The sequence below is a fragment of the Anabrus simplex genome, chromosome 2, assembly GCF_040414725.1.
Source record: "Anabrus simplex isolate iqAnaSimp1 chromosome 2, ASM4041472v1, whole genome shotgun sequence".
Taxonomy (NCBI): Eukaryota; Metazoa; Arthropoda; class Insecta; order Orthoptera; family Tettigoniidae; genus Anabrus; species Anabrus simplex.
The window spans coordinates 1002253508-1002280578 of NC_090266.1; the positions used below are offsets into that span (position 1 = coordinate 1002253508).

Consider the following 27071-nt stretch of genomic DNA (forward strand, 5'->3'; position numbering starts at 1 on the left):
ATCTGCAAAAAGCCTTATCTCAGATTCCAGTTCTTTACTCGTATCATATAGACATCTATAAAAACAGAAACCTGAAGATAAAATAATAATAATTATAGAATGATAGGATTCTTCACCTACTTTAATTCTCAGAGTTCTTATTTCTAGAAATGTAGCCATTTATTCAGTCACTCTTTTCTCTGGTCCTGTGGCCCGCATTTTTGTTCTCCCATGATCTACCCTATCGAAAGCCTTGGAATAGATCAGTAGCAGTACAGTCTGTTTGAAGTGAATCTAAAATACCGTATTTCCTCGTGTATTAGACCCCCTTGCATATTAGACATATTAGACACTCCTGGCTTTTTAAGACAAAAATGAAAAATTTTGCATATAATATTCTCCCAGTGTAATTCGTCATTGAAGAAAAATAATTTTGCTTCGTAGCAGGTACAGGCTGTACTGCAGCTAAGATGACATCACACAAATAGGTGAACAGTTTTGTCTGTCCAACCTGCATGATGGAGGCATGCATCAGTCGTGTGGTACGTCTGTGTTTCATAGTTCAGAAAGTCTGCCACTGCAGCTCCAATGATGTCGTACAAATAAGTGAACACTTTTGTACGTCTGGCTCACACATTGCAAGCACACATTAAAAATCGGATCAAAAATTAGATGTATGGCTTTTCAGGCGTTTGCTCTATTAACCAGCGTTTTGTCTTAGGTTTGACACTAGACTCTTCAGAGTGGGATATATGCTCTATTGGTGGAAAAATATCTAATTCCCTCCATGGGAACTTAGAATTTCCATTAAGCACACATTAGTCGTGCGATATGTCTGTGTTTAGTGGTTAGGAATCCGCTTCCGTGGCATAATGGTTGGCATAATTAGGTGCTGCGTTTGGAGGTCTGAGTTCGATTCCTGGTACTGCCAGAGATTTAGGATTGGTAGGAAGGTTCGTATGTGGTAAAATGGTACTGGTACATGCAGCTTACCTCTATTGGGGCATGCCTGAAAAGAACTGCACCAACTCTGAAGAGGCCATGAATCTACATTAGTTAATAAATATTCACGGATGTTGCTATTAATATAGCAGGCGAGATCTTAACACTGTGATCATTTAATATCTCATAAGTCAGGCCAATAAAGGTTAATTTTGGAGTAGTAAGGTAAATGTACCAATAGATGACACCTTTGCCTGGCAGTACCAATAGGTGACACTCACAAGGGAACGTCCACAATGGTGAAGTCGCCGATCACGATGAAACTTAGCAAACACATTGAGGTACATGTAAAAACAATGCCAGCATCAATTTCAGGCGCCAACATTCAATAACACGTTAACTAAGGGGCCTAAAAGTTGCGACATTTCAAGTTCCGTGCGAACAGCAATGAATTCCTCCTGACCAATGCTTAGCCGGAACACTGCTTTGTGCCACACCTCTGCTCCTCCTCCCCTACGCCCCGTCTGGTTCAGCACCACTCGTTTCCCTCTTCCCGCGCTGCCGTCTGCTTAGCTGTCGAACAGAATCTGTGCTACACTGCGTACGCTATCAGCCTTCCTCATAGCTCTCCCTTGGAATTTCCACATTGTATAGGCAGTTTACATTTTATGAAATATTTATGAAAACGTTTGCGACGAGTCCTTAAGGGCAATGTCACTGAGCGTGTCAAAAATTATTTTTCATCTTCAAGCAAAAGCACGGAAGTCACAGTGAAGAAGGTCCGCTGAACTTTCGGGAGCTGCAGTTTTATGACGCGATTGAGGGCGAGTGTTAAGCAGTCAACTATTGTCAAATAGGTTTTGACGCTCACGGGGAGATGTCACACTGCGGACATAGGCCGTAATAACGTAGATTGAAGCGTGGTCTTTTGCGCTGCATGTGAAATTGTAGTTTTATGATATGTTGATGCCGATAACTCTGTCCGACTCGCTAGCTGAACGGTCAGCGTACTGGCCTTCGGTTCAAAGGGTCCCGGGTTCGAATCCCGGCCGGGTCGGGGATTGTAACCTTAATTGGTTGATTCCTACGGCACGGGGGCTGGGTGTATGTGTTGTCTTCATCATCATTTCATCCTCATCACGACGCGCAGGTCGCCTATGGGTGTCAAATAGAAAGACCTGCACTTGGCGAGCCGAATCCGTCCTGGGATATTCCGACACTAAAAGCCATACGACATTTCATTTCATTACCGATAACACTCTTGTTGTTTTTAAACGAACAGTTGTGTTCTCCGTTGTTCCTGTCAATACATATACACATAACAACATGTATTTTAGTTATTTGTTTTATTTTTTCAGAACTTATAAGTTGCTGTCTTGAAGGTGACAGTCTCTATTTGGGGGACGTTACAAGTTTGACGTACAAGTCTGATCAGTCGGAGGAAACCGAAAATGATATTGAATATAGCGCGCCAGAACCGGGACAAAGCCAAGACAGTGCCAGTTCGGCGGACACCGTAGACTTACAGTATAAAACAAGAGCAGTCAACGTCTGGAGGAGTGGAAAACGGAAAAATCTTAAATTTACAACTGTGCAAAAGCACTTCCTTCGTTTGCATAGTGTGTCACAGCTCTCCGCCTGGAAAAAAGTTGTGGATGAAGGAGGCTCTCTCCGAGACAAATTTGGTCTTATTGCGATGGATTGCAAGAAAAACTTTGACGCAGAGTACCGTACGTCCACCATCCATGACGCCACAATCAAACATCGGGCAATGCAAAGTGCCCGCTTTCGCGGGCTTCATGACTTTAAAGCGTCCTCACGCTGGGTGCACGACTTCAAAAAGAAATTTGGGATCACATCCCGAAAATTTACTGTCGCGACAACGAGAAAACTTGATAGGTAAAGTGACGCTATGGTGGAAGCCCAAATGTTTGTGAAAAACGTAAAAGAAAAAATACAGTTACACAGCCCATCACATGTTTTTAATAGCGACCAAAGTGGCTTTAATTTGGAAATGTACACCGGCAGAACATTAGCGCGCCGAGGAGAAAAGTCGATTAGCACGGTGGTCCAATCAATTCCCTCTACTACGCACAGCTACACGATTATGTCTACCATGTCAGCAGAAGGTGAGCTACTCTCCCCGTTGCTAATCGTTCTAAAGAAAAGAAATGGCGTTTTTGGTTCCCTTGCTAAGAAACGAATATTTTCACACGAAAATATTCATGTCGTGTTCACCACGTGTGGAAAGATGGGCAAAGCAGAAGTTCGGAGCTGGTATGACATCTTGAAACCAAGTTACCCGATGGACAAAATATTTTATTGTTAGATTCTTTCTCTGGCCACAATGCGCTTGTTCATGGCACGGAAGTTGAAATAATGAAGATTCCAGCCGGCGTTACAGCCGTTTGTCAGCCATTTGACGTGTATGGGTTTCGGATTTGGAAAACATACACCAGACGAATGTATTCCGGGCTGCGACTTATGAATACCGGCATCGTGCTGCATCACCGTAACACCATCTTAAAGTTGCAATCACTGTTACATTTCCAGCTGACATCTCCTCGATTCACAAACATGTGGAAGTACTCGTGGTACCGCAGTGGGTACCTTGATGATCATCCTGGACAATTCGAACACCCGGTAGGGTATTCCTTTGACAGTGTTGGCTTGGTATGTTCTTTGTGCCCGAATACTGGTTTTGTCAAATGTGCGTGGTGTACAAAGGACTTATGCGTCACACACTTCTACGAGGAACACCACTATTGTAAAGCATACGTCCCTTGAGAAAAATATGGTGCCTGTTGTTAATTGTGTTCTGTTTCACTCGTCTTTTCACTATTTTGTAATGTGTCGAATAGACCATAAATTGTTTTTGCTTACTATTATTGACGGGGAGTTTGCCCGATGTATATGGAGTCATTTATTGTGGTGCCTTGTAATTTTTTGTTGTTGTACCAGTTCGTACAATAGCCATGTACACTTTTACATATGTAACTGCCATTGTACCCCGAAGACTGTAGTGTGATACTTTAATATGGCTACTTGTTGAATACATAGACCTCTGTCAGCTATAGCGCAAAAGTACGAGTAAGTAGGACTACAGCTCTGCCTGTGATTACGGTATATCTACTGCATATATAAATGCACATCTTTATTTCTTTTTAAAGATGTTGCTTATTACGTCAATCATTCCATGTCATACTCATATCAAAGTTCTCTATGCATTTAATTGATTTATGTTCGACAACCATGGCTGCAATTGAAATGTGTTGTGCCTTTCACTGCAAAACATAAATACATCGTTCAATACAAGCACAAATAAAAACATTCTATCTAGATTCCTTATACCAGAGTACGTAATACGGGAAATACCAGCAGTTTCTAACTCGGAGTTTATAATTGCTGTTGTTCGCGATTTCGTTTCGTTATGACACAACTGATAGCGTACACAAAATGGGGTAGGGGAGTGGACATGAAAAGAAGGTCTGGACCTGTAACCATATTTTGATATCCCGAGGTACATCATCTCATTACATTCATTGAGATCCTCTACCCGGGCACGTAATTTCTTTAAATAAAAGGATATTTAACGTTGTTTCAAGGTGGGTGATTTATTTTAATAAATTTCATATGTATGTCCACTCTAAATCACACTACCGACAGCTTCAAGGTGTTTCCGACGTAAATAATAATTTAAGTCTAGGTCGGACGCGGTACCTTATACCACGTTTGTCCACGCCCGATGGTGCTTAACTTGGGGTTGTTAACGCGCTAATGAATGTTGGCGCCTAAAATTGATGCTGACATTGTTTTTACATGTACCTCAATGTGTTTTCTAAGTTTCATCGTAATCGGCGACTTCACCATTGTGGATGTTCCCTTGTCAGTCTAAACATCATAACATAAGGAATTTCCACATTCCCAGAGGGTAGTAAGAGTACTGACAACATTGGTGACCCTTACTTGTCTACCTGAACTGATCCCTAGGATCAGTGGTGTGTTTGTTTTCATGTGAAACAGATCTTTGAAAGACTTGTGAATGTATGACTCAGTATTTCCCTTCTTCTAGACATATTCCTTGAAAGGTAATTTGGAAGTCTTGTACAACTTGTTTTATGTTGGAAGGTGAAGTTTCTTACTGGTTGCAGGGTTCTAGGCTCTATTTATTTGCTATAGTAGAAAAGATTGATCTTAAATTGCATATGCAGACATGCCAACTCTTTTGATTTAAGCGGGGGACTCCCAGTTTTTCATCGTTCTTCCCGACCTCTCAATCGCCAGGACCAATTTCCTCCCCTCCCCCATTTTCTGAGCAGTTTCAGCCATTTTCGTATTATTATAAACACCCGTGCGTTTCCTCGTTCTGTCGATATATTGCTGAGTATGGCTTGGTCAATAGTAGTTCTAATAATCACAACTGGGTGGCAGTATGTGGCACGATGGCCAGCCATGTGCTCCTGTTTGGTCTATAATACAGTCAAATACTCGGCTTAATAGGAAGTGGAATTCACAAGCGAGTAACCTAACCTCAGAAGTAGCACGCCATAGATGTCTACCCAAGGCAGGACCTGCATAAGTGCTCGTGTTATGTCACTTAGTAGTGCTTCTTGGTTGTATGTCTTAACATTTGTTTTGGTCAAAATGTCAAAAAAGAAATATGCAGTGTTTAAAAGCTCTTATAAGGAAGATCTTCCGTGTTTCAGTGAATCCAGGTAGGGACCAATGTTCACATTCTGTACTATATGTAGGTGTGATTTTTCAGTTGCGCATGGCAGGAAATGCGATATACTCAAACATGTGCAGACGAAAAACATAAGGAGAGTGTCCAGTGTGTAGAAAGAAACCAGAAACTTATCTTTTCATGTAAAAACCAAGATGTAAATCCTGTGACGAATGCCGAGGCTTTATTTATGTCATTCATCGTAGAACATAACCTTCCTGTGAATTGTGCCGAACACGCAGGGCCTCTGTTTCGCAAAATGTTTTCTGATTCGGAAATCTCTAAACAGTGTGTGTGCTAGAACGAAAATGGTGGCTATCATTACAGAAATGGCATGGAAGAAAGGGCGTAAGTTGTATCACATTTGCAGGTAAATGCATTTTCTGTTGCTACTGATTGTAGCAATAAAAGTGACTTGAAAATATATCCTATTGCTGTAACATTTTGTAGGTCTGAACTCAATGTAATTCAGAGTTGTCTACTCTCTGTGCCTAATTTGAAATGGGAGCTAACATTGCCAATGCTTTGCTCTCAGCTTTTCAGGAATTCTGCATTCCATTAAAAAACTGCCTAGCTCTTGGTGCTGATAATGCTTCAGTAATGGTAGGTTTAAAGAATGGTGTGGCACGATGTTTGAAAATAGTAACATAATCATCGTAGGCAGCTCTTGTCACGTAATTAATCTTGCTGCAAAGAAGGGTGCGGCATGCTTGCCTGTAAATGTAGATGGAAGTATAATTGATATATTTTATTATCTGGGAAGGAGTGCGAAGAGGAAAGAAAAATTCAGAGAATTTCAGACATTACACAACACAGAGATCAGGAAAATTCTGAAGCATGTGTCTACTCGATGGTTACCACAAAGACGGTGTTTAGATAGGATTTTGCTGCAGTGAGACCCTATGGTTACTTTATTCAGGAGCGAAATTGTGAGTAAGATTTCTCAGATTGGAACTTGGGAGACTTTTTTTTTTTGTTAGTTTTATATCGCACAGACACAGATAGGTTTTGTGGGGATGATGGGACAGGAAAGGCCTAGTAATGGGAAGGAAGCAGCCATGGCCTTAATTAAGGTACAGTCCCAGCATTTGCCTGGTGTGAAAATTAGAAACCATGGAAAACCATCTTCAGGATTGCCAACAGTGGGGTTTGAACCCACTATCTCCCGGATACGAGCTCACAGCTGCGCGCTCCTAACTGCACGGCCAGCTCGCCCGGTACTTGGAAGACTTACAAAATTCCTAAGCACAGTCTAAGTGCAGATGTTTCTTGTTTGTCTGAAAAGGTGGAAGCATTGTCATAACATTTCACCACACTCCTCAGTCATCAGTTTCACCCAAAAATATATGAAATTACCGATGACACTAAAAGCAATGTTCTGTCAGGTGAAGAACAACTGTTCATGTTTCTTTCATCACATTTACATAAATCTTTTGTCTTTTTCTACCAATTTTATGGATATCTTCGAGAATCCAAACGTTGCTCTTCAGTCAAGTTTGCCGTACATCCACTTGTTGAAGTCGGTTTCGGAGGATCTATTGAAGAATGTGATGGCAAGGTTTGTGAAACCACACGTTATTAAAAGCTCCTTCTCTCTCCTTGATCTAGATTGTCATACACCGAGCTCGATAACTGCAGTCGCTTAAGTGTGGCAAGTATCCAGTATTTGGGAGACAGTAGGTTCGAACCCCACTGTCGGCAGCCCTGAAAATGGTTTTCCGTGGTTTCCCATTTTCACACCAGGCAAATGCTGGGGCTGTACCTTCATTAAGGCCACGGCCGCTCCCTTCCCACTCCTAGGCCTTTCCCATCCCATCGTCGCCATAAGACCTATCTGTGTCGGTGCGACGTAAAGCAACTAGCAAAAAAAAAAAAAAAAAAAAAAAAGGATTATCATACTCCAGCAAATCAAGAGGATGATTGTGATCCGGTGATAGAGAACTCTGCATTTGTTTTGGTGAACAGTTTGTAGTCTGAGGAAAAGTGCATATTTTTTTAAGTCTGTTAGAGTGTGTTTCTCTTCATGTGACTGCATGGTACAAACATTTCTGTTCAAAGATGAAGTTTTAATTAGTGCATAAGTTGCAAATATTTCTGCTATAAGTAAGGCATTATTTTCTAGGCTTGGATTTTTCTTTAGCAAGTTTCTGAACATTCTGACGAGTAAAATAAAACATTTAGATAGAGAAACTGGTATTTTGCACTCCCTGTTCTGTAACTTTCAGCTCAAAGAAACGGATCTGGCGAAAGGAAGAATTGATGTTCAGACTTGTGTATGTGATCAAGGCCCTAATGTTACTGAATGGAGAAAGTGTTTGGGCATTACTGAGTCAAAGCCATACACAACAGTTGGTGATAACAATATTTCTTTCTTTTGACACACCTCATTTAATAAAGTGTTAGGAACAATTTGTTTAAATATAATGTGGTGTACAGCTTAGAAAGTGGTGAAGTAGGAATTGCAACTGGGCAATATGTCAGACTTGTATGAAAGTGACACTAAAAGTAAATATAAACTTGCACCAAAGCTTACAAAAAACATGTAAAGCTGCCACCGTTTTCAAAAATGAAAGTTAGTACTGCCTGTCGTTTGCTAAGTCACGCTGTAGCAACCATTCAAAGACTTGTTGCAGGTGGCAGTATGTGCTCAGCAGCCTTGCCTACTGCAGAGTTTTGCCAGAATTTGCATGATTAATTTGATATTTTTAATTGAAGGGTCCGTGAAAAGGAGCATATGCTCTCCTGTATGACTTCGCATGTTCTTCTCCTGGACCCTTTAATTGTTATAGTCTTAAAGGTCCAGTTGATTTGAGAAATATAATCACATATCATTCTGAGCATTTTGAAGTGCTTCCTGGTCTTACTGAATTTGTAGAATCTTGGAGATTTGTGGATGTATACGATAAATGTGTAACAAATAGGATAAAGTGTATAAACAGGTTGAGAATGAACATTGTTGCATTAGGGGTGTTGAAAACTGAATCTCCAAAGCAGTTCATTTCTGTATTCAACAGTGCTACATTCAGTCAACTATTTAACACTTCAAATGAGAGTAGCAACTGTGAGGTATTCAGTTGGGACCGATTAATGTTGGACATAAAAAGTGCTCATAAACTTACAATTGTCAGTATTCTTAAATAGTGTTCATGTTCAGTCAGTTATTGATGTGCCGAACGTTGAACTGTCAAAAGATTTTGGTTAGTTAAATGGCATGAAATATCTCTTCGGTTACTTGTTAAAACAGTTTCTCTCTTTTCACGATTGTAATACATGCAGACAGTTTCTAGAAGATAAGACAGATTCTCGAGATGATAGTGTTAAGATTTGTCATGTCAAAATTTATGAACATAATGGTGCTTTTGGTGGCCTGACTATGTGTAACAATGTGTTATATTTGTTTTTAGGGAAGTGTGAACCTAGGCTTTCCTGTATGTTTGAGGAGAATGCTCACAAGTTTCTGTGTGGTACACTCTTTGTTAATTCCCTAATGGAAATACCATATTTTCCACAGGAATGCTCTGAAGGTACCAAGCTGTTGCTTATTGAAATTATTTGTGAAATTAAGATTATATTAAATCGTCAAATTTTGCAATGAAAGTTTTCAGTTCCATAGAAAAAACACTTAAGTTCCTGAAATTGCCATTTAGGTTGCTGAGATCTTAACCAAATTCAGTTCAGTAAAAGGACTTAGAAAAATGGCTTTCCTTAACAAGGCTTTCCATGCTGTAGCAATAAATAGCATAGTCTATCAACGTGTTTTGTAAAATTTACTATTAATATAGTTGTTCAAGTTGTTGCAGTATTTATAACTTACGTGGAAAGTTACAATCAGCCGTTGAGTAGAGAGCAGTACTGGCTTGCTGGGCGCTGCGAACGCTGGAGTCGTTCCGCTTGTCACTGGGATACCATTTCATCACTAAGGAGCTTTGCGACTGTGTGCATTAGACTGTGACTTGTATCTCCTTTCTGAAGCATGCTGTGATATACAAGGTAAGCTCCAAGACTTGATAGAGCAGGCAAAGGCAAAGAAGGTAAGGACGATAAACTTAAATAAGACAAAAGCACTGAGGATTAATACTCCCAAATTGGATCCTTTTACTGTTAACAGTGAAGAAACCAAAAATGGAGATAGTTTCCACTACTTAGTCAGTGCAGTTGTTAAGGATGGAGGAACTGCACAGGATGCCGCACAACATATTCGCAAAGCAAACAACGCTTTTGTGTGACTATCCATTGTTGAAAAGCAGAGGAATATCCAGTGGATCCAAACTCCACATCTTTCAAAGCAATGTAAAATCTGTATTATCGTATAGATCAGAGACTGGGGAAGTAACAAAAGTGATCATCTCTGAACTGTATACCTTCGTCAGTTGCTGTTTGTGAAGGATTTTGAATGTCTACTGGCCAGAAGTTATTTCCATCTATGAAATCAGTAGGAGGTCAGAAGAAATAGAGATATTCATATCTATATAGATAAAGTGACAAAAATGTAAGCTGATTGAGCATGCTCTGAGCAAGGAAAAAGCTGTTGAGAAAGGCCTTTGATTGAAACCTGCAGGTGAAAATGAAGAAAGGGAGACCCGGCACACTTGGCGAAGATCTGTCCACACTGTGACATAGGAAGAGGGAAAGAGCTGGAGTGAAGTAAAGAGGTTGGTTGTCAACACGCTTTATTGATGCCCTATGTTGCATAAAGAGAAGCAAGTCAGAGTCAAGGAATATTGTTACTACGGAGTTTATCTTTATCCCAGTTAATGATATTCAGTATTCTGGGCAAACACGCACGCGCACACACACATTTCGGAAGTTATTGATATCAAGGGTTCACCGTATTTATCTTCTCATTAATACACAGTTCAAAAAAATTAGGGGAACATATTTTGTAACATATGGTATGTGAACAACGTTAATTTGATAGATGAGGTTCCAGTGGTCGTACAGCATACCTTGAGACTTTAGCTACTCAAGGTATGTCCATTCGAAGTTATACTCCATCTATAGGAGTAGCCATGCATTAAACTGTCAGGTGACCCCTCAAAACAAGGTGAATAGCAATGCGTCTGTCTGTCGTTGTGAGGTACACAGACTACTGCGGTCATTTGAGCACGTTGTATGTAAACCAGCACATCCCATGAGACATCTTAACGAGGTTGAAGTCGCAAGGGCCGTCACTTTGATAAAGGAAGGATGGACCTTTCTTCGTGTTGCTGTGGATCTCAATGTCTCTTCGTCAGTTATTCAACGCTTGTGGAATGGCTACAGTGAGACAGGCCAGTTCAAAGGAGGGTTGGACAAGGTCGTGGACACGACAGCCCCACAGGATGACTGATATCTGACCATCTGTGCATTGCAGCATTGTTCAGCAACTACCAGTGAACTGCAACAAGACCTCAGGAGGGTCACTGGAGTCACGAGCACACAGTAAGGAACAGGTTAAGGGAAGTGTCCTTACGCCCCAGACGTCCTATTTTAGTTCCCCAGTTTAACGCAGCATCGCGCAGCTCGCCGTCAGTTTGCCCGTACCCACGTCAACTGGCAACTTCGCCAATGAAGACCTGTGTTTTCACAGACGAGTCCAGATTTCCCCTGACACAGCGTGATGGACGTCAACGTGTATGGAGATGCCGTGGTGAGCAGTACATGCCAAATGTGGTCCAGGAAGGCAACCAATTCGGACAAGGTTCTATGATGATGTGGGGTGGCATCTGTATTGATAGCCGTATGTATCTTGTCGTCGTCCGTGGTAATCTTACCGTTTCGAGGTACATTGAGCAGATACTGTTACAGCGTGTATTGGTTGCTTCATGTGGTGTTGACCCTGAATTCATACTCGTGCACGACAATGCCAGGGCTCATTTAGCGTGCATCACCAGAGCTGCCTGGACATTCAAGAGATGGAATGGCCAGCAGTGAGTCCCGACCTTAATCCCATCAAACGTGTGGGATAGGCTTGACAGAAGTGTTTGTGGGCGTCCTGTTCCACCACAGACTCTCCAAGATCTCGGAACAGGCTCCCATTGAAGACTGGGACCTGATACTGCAACGTGACCTCCGTCAACTTATATGGAGCATGCCACGTCAGTGCCAATAAATAAATTAATAAATAACTAAGTAAATAAATGCTCGTGGAGGACATACACAATACTGAAGCTCTCCAACTGTGATTAAAATCCACCCTGGAGGACTGTTATCACTTTGTTTTCGCCCCTATTTGGACATTTCCATTTGTGTTCTGAAAATGAATGCGAATCCATCGATGTTCTTTTGTATAGTTCAATGGTAAAGAATAAAGATTTAGTTGGTCATATACATGGGTGTTGGGTATTGTTTTGTGGTGCATGGCATATGTTCAAAAACATGTTCCCCTAATTTTTTTGAACTGTGTATTAAGGGTCTTAAATACACTGACACTCATTCAAGGGACATATTCTTGAGGGCTGTGTGTCTGAGCCAATATCTTTGCATTAAGGAGTGCAGCAAGGTTGTATTGTCACCTGCCATGTTCCTGATTGTGGTTCAAGTTGCAATTCAAGCACCTGGTACTGAGTGAAATCAACAGAAATCACTATTAGACTGTCACTTCTTCACCTACTTACAAAAAATTCTGTGGTAAATCGGACCATAGCGGGAATACCAGGAGTTGAAGTGGCAGCAGCGCTGGAGTAACTTCTCACGGCAATAAACTTTTCATCTCCTTTAAATAAAAATCAATATAAAATCAACGGATAGTTGTGTACTTCTTGTAAATATTGGTTATATGAACTGTAATTATAGAGTCCATAACTATATTAAAACACATCTTTGTCCAACTTCGCAATACTGAGAAACCCATTCCACATTACATAACATTTTAAGCAGTGTTGACAGTCTGTAAATATAAGAATACTTATTAAGAGTTTATTATGATGGAATAGTGGGTTTTTATTTCACAGGGGCCGGGCTGAGTGGCTCAGATGGTAGGTTTGATCCAGGCTCAGTCCGGTGGTATTTGAAGGTGCTCAAATTCGTCGGCCTTGTGTTGGTAGATTTACTGGCATGTAAAAGAACTCCTGCGTGAAACAATTCTGGCACTTCTGCGTCTCGAAAAACTGTACAAGTAGTTGGTGGGATGTAAAGCAAATAACATTAATTATTTCACAGGTTTCTAAATGTGAGCTTTGTCTCTAGGAGGCCGATGTGCAGGTTCTTTTTACCTTCCGATTAAAATAAATAATGATATTGCATACCCCTTTAAAGTTAAGAAGGATGTAGTTATAATTTGGTGTGATTAGATTTGAGATCGGCTCACCTGTTTGTTATTGGGGAATAAACTTTAATATCGATACTTCTGAATCCAACAGTAAACACCCCAGGCCATTTGATATACTTTACTCATACATACTACACGAGGCTGCAAACTAGCCTTCTATGTGAAGTATCACCAGGAAGTAGACGTAGGAATTTCTTCTTGCGGACCATTTCCAAGTAACGATGTTGTTGATGGTGATCATTTTCTCATTGTCATTTTATAAAATGCATTCAGTTTCTTCCCCTAAGTGGTTTAATCCCTACATTTTGAGGTATATTATTGGAATAAAAGTGAAAATTGTTGATTTAGTAATTTTTTCCAGGGTAAAAAATGAGATAATCTCTCCATATGATGACAAGATAACAGGAAATCCTATCGGGTCCTTGCAAGAAATGTGCATGAATCGCCGCTTGCCACCGCCATGTTATGAAATGGTTAATGAAGAGGGGCTACCACATGAACGACTTTTCACCATTGCATGCATCGTGTTCAAGCTCAGGGAAACTGGTAAGTATGGTATATTACATGTCAGAATTATAATATTTAGTCATGTAGGCTTAGGCTTCTTGTGACCATCTGTTGTGAATTTCTGAAACTTATTGAGGAGTTATCTGCAGAATTCTTTTAATTATGGTACAGTCTCATGCAAATTACTGTATTTGCTCTTATATTGGCCCCCCCTTGTGTAATTTCCTCACTCACTCTTTGGAATTTTTTTGTAAAACCGAAGTTCATGTGTGATTTCCCTGCCCCAGTTTTTGGGCCTGTGTTTAGCAGATTAAAAGATCTTGTGATTAGTAGTCTACTTTAGCACCCAGAAAGACTAGGAAAACTCTGCTTTCTAAACCTTTTGGGTCATGGCTGAGAGCCTAATTATGACCAGATTCTCTACCTGTAACAAGTTTCCTCATTTTTTTCTCCAGTCTAGATTGGTGTGTGTATCACTTTATCTAGTAGTGAGTGATGGATAGCTGATAATGCAGGGAAACAATACTGGTAGTTACACGAAGGTCTTCATGTAATTATTTACCTTCATTTTATCTAATAGACTTAAACTACTCCCTAAAGTATCAAAGTTCAAAACAGCTGTTTCCATGAAAAGAAAAAAAAAAAGTGTTCGTACAGAAGGGGAGAGTTCAACGTAGAACTGAATGTGATTCATTTCTGGTGAAACAAAGGAAAAATAAATAAATGAGCACACCAGTGACAATGTGATCGTTCTGGGGGCCAAAATCTGGGAAATTTCAGGATGTTGAAAACACACAACTATATTAAGAAACAAAATGGCAGTAGCCATGAAATGATTAAGATGAAGATCCAGGACATTTCAAAATTGCACGGAATCTCAAATCCAAAATTCAAAGTTAGCAGAGCACGTTTTATGAGATGTCACACTGTCTTTAGTCTGTGCAGAAGAATGACTTTACCACAATGGACAGATTTATTGAGCTCCAGCGATTCATTCTGCATCAGTTGTTAGAGTATAAATTCTTGCTGTTACAAATCACGAACACTGAGCAGACCAAGGCATTAATTTATACGCTAAGGAATATCACCACGAATGAAAAGGGCGCATCAAGTGTGTTCATGGAAAATGACAGTAGAAGAGGAGCTTCATTGCTCGGCGATTCTGGCTGTAAGGGGAGAAATCTTCTACCATATGTTTTATTTAAGCACAGAACGCTTCCAAAGGAACAGTTTCTGCAATGAATTCATATATATATTCATGAAAAGGCTGAATAACAGCAGATTGTTATGAAGAACTGAATTTTCGGTGTGTGGGGATGGCATCCAGGGGCTTAATTTTGCAAGAAGCCGTGCTGGTGTGGGACAGATTTCAGGGACATTTAGTAGTGCAGGTTAAAGAGAATTTGATAAATAAATTACAGTTCTTACTGTAATTCCAGGTGGAATCCACCTCTTTACTACAACTGCTGGGCGTGTTGGTAAACAACCCATCACAGACCATCCTGGCCACTTTTACTCAAACATGATGATCTCTAGAGGGTACACACTAATGCCCGCAAGAATTTAAAAAAAAAAAGTGTCAATTGACTTCTGTGTACGTGGATTCTCAGAGAAATGTGCTTTGATTAAAGAATTTTGTGTAGAAACAGACTTCAAGAAGACTGGCATCAGCATTGTCTTAGATGGCTCTGAACACCATCTGATTTGGGACACAGATGACTACAGTGACGACAATGTTGATATAGAAAAAGACAATGATTATGATGGGGATGAAATATTGGGAGACAACACCTCCAGGTAAACAGGATATTTTAAGTTACTACTGTTTTTATTTGTTTGTTTATTTATTTATTTATATCTGTCTTAACCGACTTTGAATTCAGGAATTATGTTAGGAATGTACGAGTTTTCTGTGAATTTTTCGATGGTACAGGCCACTATCTGATTTGTAGTGAACTAAATATCTGTAGGCCTAGGATTGAGAAAGTGAAATCTGCAAATGAATATGGGTCGAAAATCTCCATGACGAGTGAATTAGACAAAAGTACATGGATATGGTTAGTGAGAAGTTCCAAACAGTAGACAGTAAGCAGGTTCAGGATGGGCAGCATACAGGGATGCTGTAGTAGAAACAGCAAGGGAATGCCTAGGAACAACTGTGTGTAAAGATGGGAAAAAGCAAACATCTTGTGGAATGATGAAGTGATGAAGGCTTATCAGAAATGCTCCAAACAAGGGCCAATGCAGATAGGAAATTGTACGTAGATGAAAGAAACAGAGCAAAACAAATAGTTGTTAAATCCATAAAGAAGTCTTGGGAGGATTTTGGTAATAACCTGGAAAGGCAAGGCCGAGCAGCAGGGAAACCTTTCTGGACAGTGGTAAAATTATCTTAGGAAGGGAAAAAGGAAATGAACAGTGTTTTGCGTAGTTCAGGTGAACTCATAATAGATCCCAGAGAATCGCTGGAGAGGTGGAGGGAATATTTTGAACAACTTCTCAATGTAAAAGGAAATCTTCCTGGTGGGGCTGCGAACAACCAAGCTCATGGGGTGGAAGAAAATGATGTTTGTGAAATTATGCTTTAGGAAATGGAAAGGATGGTAAATAAACTTCATTGTCATAAAGCAGCAGGAATAGATGAAATTAGACCTGAAATGGTGAATTATAGTGGGAAGGCAGGGATGAAATGGCTTCATAGATTAGTAAGATTGGTATGGAGTGTTTGTAAGGTACCTTCAGATTGGACAAAAACAGTAATTGTACCTATCTTCTTATGTATCTTCGGACGTAACTCGGCAATACTTGTACACTGGCACTGACTATTCGTAACATTCTTCTGACAAAGACTACCTGATTCCACTTATGTAGTTCCTTATGGATTGAATCTTCTTCAGTCCTCAGTTTGAGTCCTCAACACTGCATTGAGGTTCCTTTTAACTTTTTGTTCAGTTTCACCAGGGACACCATTTAAAGAGCTAATGGCGTTAGGAATTAACTGAAGGAATTCCTGTAGGGATGCACCGCAAGTTTCTAGGCCCTTAATCGCCTTAAAAAATAACAAATAATGCACATGGATGAAACCTATATCTTTATATACAGTTTCTGATTTTAATGCGTACTTTGCTTCACAAACACACGTAGTATGACTATCATCAATATTTTTACCTACATCTTTTACTTGACTAATGTTCTCCTGGTAGAACGATACTATGGATTATCAATTTCCCCATCTTGTGAGAACAGGTTCCAGCGGAAGAGAAACCTGAGGCAGATGAGTTTTGTGCAACTGTACACAAGCTGGTGGATTTAGGAACATTTTTTTCTCCAAAATTATTTTGTTGACCGATGGAATCTCTTCTGCAATACGATGCAACCCATGGACCGAACATTTAGAATAAAACATTCAAAGAGACTGACCAGCTTTCAACATATACGAACCTGCATCTGCGACTGAAAGGTGCACTTTGTAACAATCACGCCGATATACTAGTCCACAGAAGTCGCAAGGAATATTTAACAAATTTTCCAGCTGTAACGTAGTTGGCTTTTTCTAGCACTTTGCACGAATGTAAATGGGGTTTGCAGGGCTCTTCTGGACATAATTTACCCACTATGAAGTTCACAATGTATCGACCACACGAATCTGTTGTTTCATCTATCCACATCCAGACACAGTTGCCTGCTATGTCAGATCGTACTGAATCCACGACAGAAGCATGCAGTGAAAGCAAGTACTTCTTCCCAGGGGTAAATTCGTCTGGTATCCTTTGATTAGCAAAACATTTTTCAAGAAAAGAGCATGGATGTGGATTATTCAATTGAAGGTCCCCCCGGAGTAAGGATCTATGCCACAAAACTAAAATGTTCAGGAAACAGAAAAAACATCTGAATAATGAGAAAATGAAAAATATGTATTTTGAAATAAATCAGAATGCTTAAAGACCACTTGAAAACCGAATGATCACAAATTAACCTTATTAAAGTAGTAAAAAAAGCCATTTCTCATTTTGAAATCATGGAATCATGGAATAAGGGTCTAAACCACATTTTCACAGTTTAATACAGTGTTACTTATTTGGAGATAAATCACTTCAAATCACTATAGAATCCTCTGAATTCTTAAGACATATAGTCGCTCATGTTCAGTAGGTCATTCTTTTTTCTTTCTTAATGGGCAGCGTTGAGCCGTGGCGTTGTGGCAGTTTTTTTTTTGCAGGAATAGTGGCTGATTCCATCTGTTCTTGATACCTTTAACTAAGGTATATCTTTCTTGAGGAACAATCAAATTTTGGCATCTTCCCATAAACACAGATGTGGGGTCATCTTCAGAAAACTTCAGTCACATTGCTTTAGTAACCTTGAATTTAGGGTCTTTGACCAACATTTTGCGTCTTTGAAGTCAGAACTCTGGACAGACAGACTAAACATGTCTGAAAAGCTATTTTACAAACCTGCAGTGAACTACTGTCACTACCTTTTGCTGGAACGTGGTATTCAAAAGAATGTTTCCTATGTGAAGTGGCATCTGTTCTCTGATTACACCTCCTTTTCGGTTCAGAGATTTTGAGGCACTTATTCACAAGAAACAAAGACTGCTCATTAAGGACCATGCTATAGTATTCTGTACACTACTCCTCCTTTTTGTTGTAACCAAGGTTGAAGTTTACAAAACACAACTTTTATTGCTTCACTTTATGATTTTTACACAAATAATTGAAATTTATTTTGAAGCAAAAAGGAATATTGAATCTTGAGAAAAGTCTGTCTTTATACAATATGTACAGGTTTACAGTCTTTATATACACTTCTATCTTGAAAAGATAGTCTTTGTGAATTGACACGTTGATAGTCGAGAACTATCTGGCACACTAACATGAATGTCTTTGAGAGTCCTTGTTTGTTGAAGTGCCTGAATTCCTAAAAAGCAAGTTCAATTGATTGAAGAAATTCCACCTAGCGAAACTAAGGGAGCTTGCATAAATTAGGGAATGAAAATGGCTTGTAAAAGAATTACGGAATATAGGCAGCGGAAACAGGTAAGGGAGCGGTGACCAGAGGTGAAACCTCGTACTGCCAGAAATTCAGTCCACCTGGTCGAAGCACATTTTCAAGAGGAGTAGCCTCCGTGCTCGACGTAGGGTGTATTCTGGAGCTGGACACCAGGGCAAGTGGGCAAGTGAGCAGGCAGGGAGCTCCTATTTATAGTACACTCGATGGTCAGGCACGCGCACTGAGGGCTGCGCGTCGAAGCTAGCAGAATGATACACAGGCGCGCGTGCAGCTGGCTGACGGAGCGAGAGGGGAGCGCCGGACATACAACACCCTCCCCTCCTAAATACGCCGGTACGGCGTGAAACGGCGGCGGCGCTGGCGGCGACTGCGATGCTGGGGCGGAGCTGCTGATGGTTCTGTTGTATTGTCCGGAGCTGGAACTGGGCGGAGTGGCGCTGTCTCGTCCTGAAAGGAACCCATTGTTATTAAATGATCTAAAGCGCGTTCAGCAATAGATTTATCTGGTTTAGCAATAGCATCAATAGCTGGACAGGGGCGGTAGCGCAGACGTATCTGATCTTGATGGCGGCAGATACGTTTCTCCGTAGTCTGTATCTCGTATAGACGATGACCCAAAGATCTGCAGATGACTCCAGGTATCCAGAGTGGGTTGGATTTGAATGTCCTGGTGTAGACCTTGTCGTTGAGGGAGAACTTCGTTGGTGATGTCTTATGCTGGGCCGGAAGAGGCTGTAACAGAGAAAGTAAAGTTCTGTGAGGTCGTCCATGGAGCTTCTGTGCAGGAGTGAGATTATCAGCGCCTGGTAGAGTTCTGTAGTTGTTTAAGAGTTGGAGCAAGGCTTGGTCTTTAGTTAAGCCTGAAGAGACAGCTTTCTTCATACTTCTTTTAAATGTTTGTACGAAGCGTTCAGCTTCACCATTAGATTGAGGGTGAAAAGGTGGTGCTAGGATATGACGAATGCCATTATGTGTACAAAAGTTCTGAAAAGCAGTAGCTGTAAATTGAGGTCCGTTGTCCGAAATGAGTACTTGCGGTAAACCTTCTGTAGTAAAGATTTTCTGGAGAGCACGAATGGTAGCTTCGGTTGTAGTAGTCGAATGCATATCCATGACATATGGAAAGTTTGACAGTGAATCGATGACTATTAACCACATGGAATTGAGGAAAGGACCTGCGAAATCGATGTGAACTCGTTCCCATGGAGTAGTAGCAGGAGGCCATGAAGCAAGATCAGAAGACGGGGCGTTCTGATTCGTTTGACATTGCTCACAATGACGTATTAGCTTTTCGATGGTGGCATCAATACCGGGCCAGTAGCAGTGTTGACGGGCGAGTTGCTTTGTTCTGGAGATACCCCAATGGCTTTGGTGTAATAATTCGAGAACTTGTTTCTGTAGGCTAAGTGGGATAACCACTCGGAAGATGGTGCCTGCTTCTAGTAATACAACTCCGGCACGAGTCGTGAGACGATGCTGCATACGATGATAAGGTGCCAGGTGGGCAGGAAGTGTGCTCTGAAGAGGCCAACCGTTGCGGATGTAAGTACGTACAGTAGCAAGTGTACTGTCCTTATCCGTAGCTTTAGCTATGCAGGTAGCATCAATAGGAAAACTGGATACAGTATCTTCAAGTTCTATGTCCAACTGAAGACATTCAGATTCTTGAGAATCGAAGGCAGTATCAGGACCAACGGGTAAGCGGGAGAGGGCATCAGCATTACAATGCTGGGATGTGGCACGATATACAATCTGATAGGAATAATCAGAAAGGAACATGGACCATCTTTGAAGCTTTCTGAGGGAATTCTCTGGGATCTTATTACCAGGATGGAATAAGTGGACGAGAGGCTTATGATCGGTAATGATCAGGAAATGGTTGCCATAGAGATATTCATTGAAACGGCGAATACCAAAGATGATGGCTAAAGCTTCTTTCTCTATCTGTGAGTATCGACGTTGATGGTCATTAAGTGTTTTCGAAGCGAAGGCGATGGGGCGTTCTTGTCCATGACGATCCTTCTGGGAGAGAACGGCACCGACACCGTAGTCTGAAGCGTCAGTAGCTAGCGTGATGATCTTGTCGGGCTGAAAATGAGTGCGTTGTATAGCTTGAATTAAGGCGTTGTTGATTGTTTTCCATGCCTGTTGGCATTGCGGAGTCCACTGAAACTTAACACCTTTTTTACGTAGAGCGTTTAATGGAGCTGCCACTGTAGCGAAGCGTGGAATGAACTTATTATAATAGTTCGCTTTGCCTATGAAGGACTGAAGCTGCTTGAGGTTCTGAGGTGCTGGCATGTTTACTATCGCTGAGACATTCTGTGTACTAGGACGAATTCCATTCTTATCAAGTATATGTCCTAGGTAGTGAACTTGAGGCTGAAAGAAGGTACATTTAGCGAGATTCGCTCGTAGGCCATTGTCTTTCAATTTCTGGAGAAGGAGGCGTAGATTGGTTAGATGTTCCTGATGATCTTTTCCCGTAACAATAATATCATCCAGGTAGTTAGCACAACCGGGAATGGAGGCGGTGAGTTGAGCCAAATAGCGCTGAAAAATAGCCGCTGAGGATGAAACACCGAATGGGAGCCGCTGGAGCTGGAGCAGTCCAAGAGGAGTGTTGAGTGTGAGAAATTTCTTAGATTCTTCGTCTAAAAGTAGCTGGAGATATGCTTCTTTAAGATCAACTCGAGAGAAGAATTGTCCACCAGAGAGACGACGGAATAAGTCTTCTGGACGTGGAATAGGAAAGATATCTGTGTCGAGTTGTGCATTGACTGTAGATCGAAAATCGCCACAAAGTCGAACATTACCATCAGGTTTCTTGATTACCACGAGTGGAGTAGCCCATTGACTAGAAGTAACTGGGACAATAATTCCAGTTTGTATCCATCTTTCTAATTCTTTCGTGACCTGGTCTTGAAGCGCTAGGGGTACTGGACGTGCTTTGAGGAAGCGAGGCTTAGCTCCGGATTTCAGCTGTATGTGAGCTGTATAGTCTTTGGCTGTTCCGAGCTGAGAGTCGAAGACTTCAGGAAACTGCGCTAGGAGAGCGGTAACGTCAGAAGTAGGATGCAATGTAGATACGACGTTAATGTTGTCATGTATCTGGAAACCAAATAAGTTAAATAGATCCATGCCCATAATGTTTGATGCAGTGTAGTTGTTAACTACGAGAAGAGGAATGGCCTTCTGAATTCCTTTATAATTAGCCTGAAGCGTGATTTGACCTTTGATGTCAAGTTTCTTCTTGTTAAATGTCACGAGCTGGATGTCAGCTGGAGAGCATGAAGGTGAACCTAAGTCGTGGTAGGTAGTCAGGTTAATAATAGAGACAGGTGATCCAGTGTCTAATTGAAAATCGACAGATTGATCAGAGAATGAGAGAGGAATGATGATTTTGTGAGAATCCTTTGTGGGAAGAATAAGATTGATTTGATCAACTTCCATGTCTTGGCGGGGCTGTATATGCTTCCGGCGTGCTGCAGTAGTCTTAGCAGGGCGGAGCGAACTTTGACAGACAGTCTTAATGTGTCCAAGTTTATTACATCGTTCACAAGTAGCTTTGAAAAAACGACAGTCACGACGTTCATGATGCTTGAAACAACCTCGGCAGGAAGGCAGGAGTTTCGAGGTGCTTTTAGAATTGGGCTTCCGTGTAGCATTACGAGAGGGAACCTGGCGAGAATGCTTGGTGGAGAGCGCCTTATCCGTACGGTTCACTGTAGCAGAGGACTTGCGGGCCTGAGGCGAGACTTGTGCAACTTCGTGTGGAGAAGCTATGGCTGCGGCAGTCTTGGTAGTAAGCTCATAAACCGTAGCAATACGCTGGACGTCTTCTAAAGAAGGGTTACTCTGCTTGACAGCGTCAAAACGTATTTTGTCTTCAGGAGTATGTAAAATTATCATGTCCCGAATGAGAGAATCAGTGTAGGATGAACCACAACCGTCCTTGGAGCAGATGAACTGGCAGGGTTTAGCTAGACCACGCAATTCAGTTATCCATTCAGTATGTGTCTGATGGGGTTGCTTTCTGCTCTGAAAAAATTTATAGCGAGCAGCCACTATGTGAGGAGCTTGGGCATAGTGTTCCGTGAGACGGGCCAAGAGCTGCGTGAAGGGTACCTCAGATAAGTGTTCTTCCGGACTTAATTTACGTAGTAATTCACACGTAGCATTGCCAACCGAACTAAGAAATAGTGCGCGGCGGCGTTGATCATCTGTGACAGAATGGCAGATGAAATGCTGTTGTAAACGGGCTAAATAAACTGACCATTCTTCCTTAGCTGGATCAAAAGCAGAGAACGGAGGAATAGCTGATGGCTGTGTAGAGACAGAAATAGCTTGAATAGCCTGAAGTAATGCTGCCTGTTGTTGTTGCATAAACTGTTGTTGTTGCTGCTGTAAGGCTTGGAAGACCGTAGCGAGTTGTTCCGCAGTAGCCATTGCGAGATGCGTGCAAGAAAGAGTAAAGTAAGCTGTGTGTCAGAACTGGTTGGAGTGTCGTTGTTGTTTAGCACGTCGCCGTAGAGTTGACAACTGGGCCTGTTGAATTGTAGTGGCGTGTTTACCTCGTTGCTATAGAGTTGGCGATTGGGGCTGATGACGTATAGTTTGTTGCGGTTTTACCTCGTCGCCATAGAGTTGGCAACTGTGGTCGAAGAATTGTAGGTTGTTGCTTTTTTACCTCGTCGCCATAGAGTTGTGTTGTAACCAAGGTTGAAGTTTACAAAACACAACTTTTATTGCTTCACTTTATGATTTTTACACAAATAATTGAAATTTATTTTGAAGCAAAAAGGAATATTGAATCTTGAGAAAAGTCTGTCTTTATACAATATGTACAGGTTTACAGTCTTTATATACACTTCTATCTTGAAAAGATAGTCTTTGTGAATTGACACGTTGATAGTCGAGAACTATCTGGCACACTAACATGAATGTCTTTGAGAGTCCTTGTTTGTTGAAGTGCCTGAATTCCTAAAAAGCAAGTTCAATTGATTGAAGAAATTCCACCTAGCGAAACTAAGGGAGCTTGCATAAATTAGGGAATGAAAATGGCTTGTAAAAGAATTACGGAATATAGGCAGCGGAAACAGGTAAGGGAGCGGTGACCAGAGGTGAAACCTCGTACTGCCAGAAATTCAGTCCACCTGGTCGAAGCACATTTTCAAGAGGAGTAGCCTCCGTGCTCGACGTAGGGTGTATTCTGGAGCTGGACACCAGGGCAAGTGGGCAAGTGAGCAGGCAGGGAGCTCCTATTTATAGTACACTCGATGGTCAGGCACGCGCACTGAGGGCTGCGCGTCGAAGCTAGCAGAATGATACACAGGCGCGCGTGCAGCTGGCTGACGGAGCGAGAGGGGAGCGCCGGACATACAACACTTTTCACAGTCAGTGAGCTGCATACACCCATTCTTGTTACAGAACTCTGGATCATACACACGGCCCCGAAACAATGAAGAAGCAGAAAATTATTGTAATGTTATACCCTATACCATTTTACCGCAATGATAATTAAATGAATGGTTTGTATAATGCATTATGTATTAAACAATTCTAAGGACCTACCTTAGCAGAACATAACCCATTTATTATGGACCCTTATTCCACTCGCCTGTTGTGGCCTCGTTTTTGCTTCTTTTATAACGCCTTTCGTTGCTGTATAAGCCTCACCCCTATTTCGTTTCCTTTTACATTCATTATCCTTCCAGTTATCCATATTTATCTTAGTTTTTCTGGTTTTATTCAAGTTTTTTAACTCGGACGAAAGATTCAACACACTGGCAGCCGTCTTGAATGAGTGGCATAGACCCTTCTTCCAGGCAAAGAAGTTTTTTAACAGACAAATGACCTATTTCTGTTAAAGGTATGACTATCATAGTTCGCATGCAATAACCTGGGATGATATAGACCCTTATTGCGCAAAAAACTCAACTTGCTGAAAAATGTGGCTTAGACCCATCTTCCGGGGGGAGGGGGGGGCCTTCATTTTATGCAGTGGATTGTTGCTGCATACAAAAGCTTTACAAATATGAGCAGAAAATGTTCCAACTTCACACATGGTGTTTTCACGTCGGTTAAAAGTAGATGTTCAGTTCGAAATTTATCACTTTTTACACTCATAGTACAATTTACGAACTCCATCGTATAGATCAGTATTGATACAGTTAAAACTAAGAAACAATGTTAGGTTTTGGTTCACCCAATCAATACACATCATAGATATTAGGACGAATTTAACTAGTGAAGGTCGTCTAGGGAAGTTAGAGGTTGAACAACTCTTGAAATTCTAGAGTTTGTCACAAAAAACAACTATTTTATGTTCAACAACACTATAGTCAAGAGGGATTACCAATGGGAGCTCCAGCCTCGGCAATATTTATTTAGACCATCTAGAACACCGCAAAATATTTGGACACATTCAAGGTTTGGATTTTTTGACACGATTCGTGGACGATACCTTTGTAATAATAGTTAAGTGTTATAACAAAAGTAACAATATCTTTCAGTTTTTAAATTCATTAGATGAAAGAATAAAATTCACAATTGAAAACTAGGACAATGCTTTGAATTTCGTGGATGTGACCGTTAAGAGGGAACCAAGTAACTTCTCTTATAAAGTATACAGAAACAATATGTTTACTCCTGTGACCATTAAAAAGTGATTCTTTACATCCTGGGAGTCATAAGAGGGCTGCCTATTTCAGTATGGTTTATCGAGTCTTCAATTTACCTTTATCTCATAAAGAAAAAGAATTAGGATACATACAGAAGATAGCCATTATGAATGGGTTCAGTGTTAATACCATTAATAATATTATAAGTAAAGTAAAAAGATAGAACAATGTAAGATTAATACCTGGGAATCCCAAGAGTACAAAATACGCGAAATTTACTTTTACAAACCCAAGGGATTTTTTAGATCACAAAATTAATTAAGAAACACGACTGTTGAGTCTCATTTTCAATTAAGAACGATAATGGTCATATATTTTATAACCATAATAGTGTAAATTACAATAAAGAGGATTACTTAGATTCAGGACTGTATAAACTTAACTGCGATCAATGCTTCGTCACGTACGTGGGGCAAACCGGTAGGAGTTTTCAAACTAGATATCTCGAACATATCAATGCCAACAGACACAAGGAATGTTCTGCAATGAGTTTCCATATGGGAGATAATGGTCACCAATATACTGACATAAATAAAGACCTGACCATTTAAAAAAAGTGAGCAAAGGGAACGTGATGATCAATTATGAAAATATTTATATAGGTTTGGACCAGAGTTTTAACAGAAACAAAAATTTAAATGACATACAAGAGAACAAAAATCTGTTAAATGAACAGATACCATCGCTTTTATCATCACTAAAGATTAATAATTTAAAGTCGCCTCCTCTAATACAAACTTCCCGCCCTCCCGCTCCAACTGTAGGCCGAGCTATTTCCCCTTCCCCGACTAGTAGCACTGTTCCCCCCACTACAGTAGAACCTCGATAATTCAAAATCGCACCTAATTCGAAGCAGCTCTCATTCCCAGAAATATGAGGTACGGTTTTGCAGGTTATTTAAATCGTTAAATTCGAAATACGGATAATTCGTAATTTGAAGAACATTGTCGGTCCCGTTACCGAAAGTCCGACTTTTAATTCGAAACTGCCCTATCATTTTGAAATTAATTCAAATTCAGAATTTCTCCGCGTCATTAAAGAACGCGTTTTCTGGAACATGAAGGAGTAACGTTGCGCACTTTCACCTACTTCGGCGTGTCTGCAGTGTGCTTCATATCTGCTATGTTCGAGCAGAATCGAAATAGTTTAGTATTCGACGTTTTTAGGAACGCCACAATTCACAACATCACGTAGCAGGCAGTGTGCGGAGAGGTAGAATCCGCGAACACTGGCAATGCCGACAGTTGGTGAAAAAGCGTGGCTTATAGCCTACAATCAATTTGTACCGTACGCACCAAACAATATTGTCAATGCCGATGAAACTGCATTGTCTGTTTGTTTGTTTCATTTTTTAAATGGTGAGGCCAAATGGACATATAGTTTTAAAGGAGAGAATTGCCAGCCAGGAAATGTACTGTGTAGCTATGCAGTGCACACTGCACATGGAAGCGAGACACTTCCTTCCCCTGTCATAGGAAAGTTCGAAAAGTTACAATTGTTTAAGGGCGTCGGGCACTTTCCATGCCAGTAGAAGGTATCTAAAAATGCAGACAGTACAGTAATCCAAAAGATAAAGCATTTGCACAGGGGAGCCAGCATGATTTTTCCTCGTCTTTGAATCGTGTTTTTCTTCCTTTTGTTGCGCGAGGTTATGTTCGTCATTGTTTTATACAAGTGCATTATTTGAATAATGCAAATGCACCTTGTTGGATAAATTTCTGAAATAGTACTTTCCATGGCATTTGAATCAAGATGATTGCATGCATTAATGGGTCTTAGAAGTGCCATGGCGGGAAACCATACAAGTACAGTCACTGTATGTTGTAATGTGGATGGAAGTGAGATAATTTCTCCCTTCGTCATAGGAAAGTTTGATAAGCCGCGATGTTTTAAGGACATCGGGTACATTCCATGCAAGCACAAGGCATCTAAAATGCACACAGTACAGTAATCCAATGAATAAAGCTCTGCACAG

The 27071-nt window shown here is 40.8% G+C and overlaps 1 protein-coding gene across 6 annotated transcripts in view; it reads left to right on the forward strand.

The window, feature by feature from the left end:
* Nucleotides 1-27071, forward strand: part of loqs (loquacious) — a 380306-nt gene that overhangs the window by 148308 nt on the left and 204927 nt on the right. For all 6 annotated transcript variants that reach the window (XM_067141876.2, XM_067141881.2, XM_067141877.2 and 3 more), the window contains exon 5: nt 13255-13439. In XM_067141876.2, the coding sequence (XP_066997977.1) occupies nt 13255-13439 (185 nt within the window). The remainder of the gene's footprint in view (nt 1-13254; nt 13440-27071) is intronic.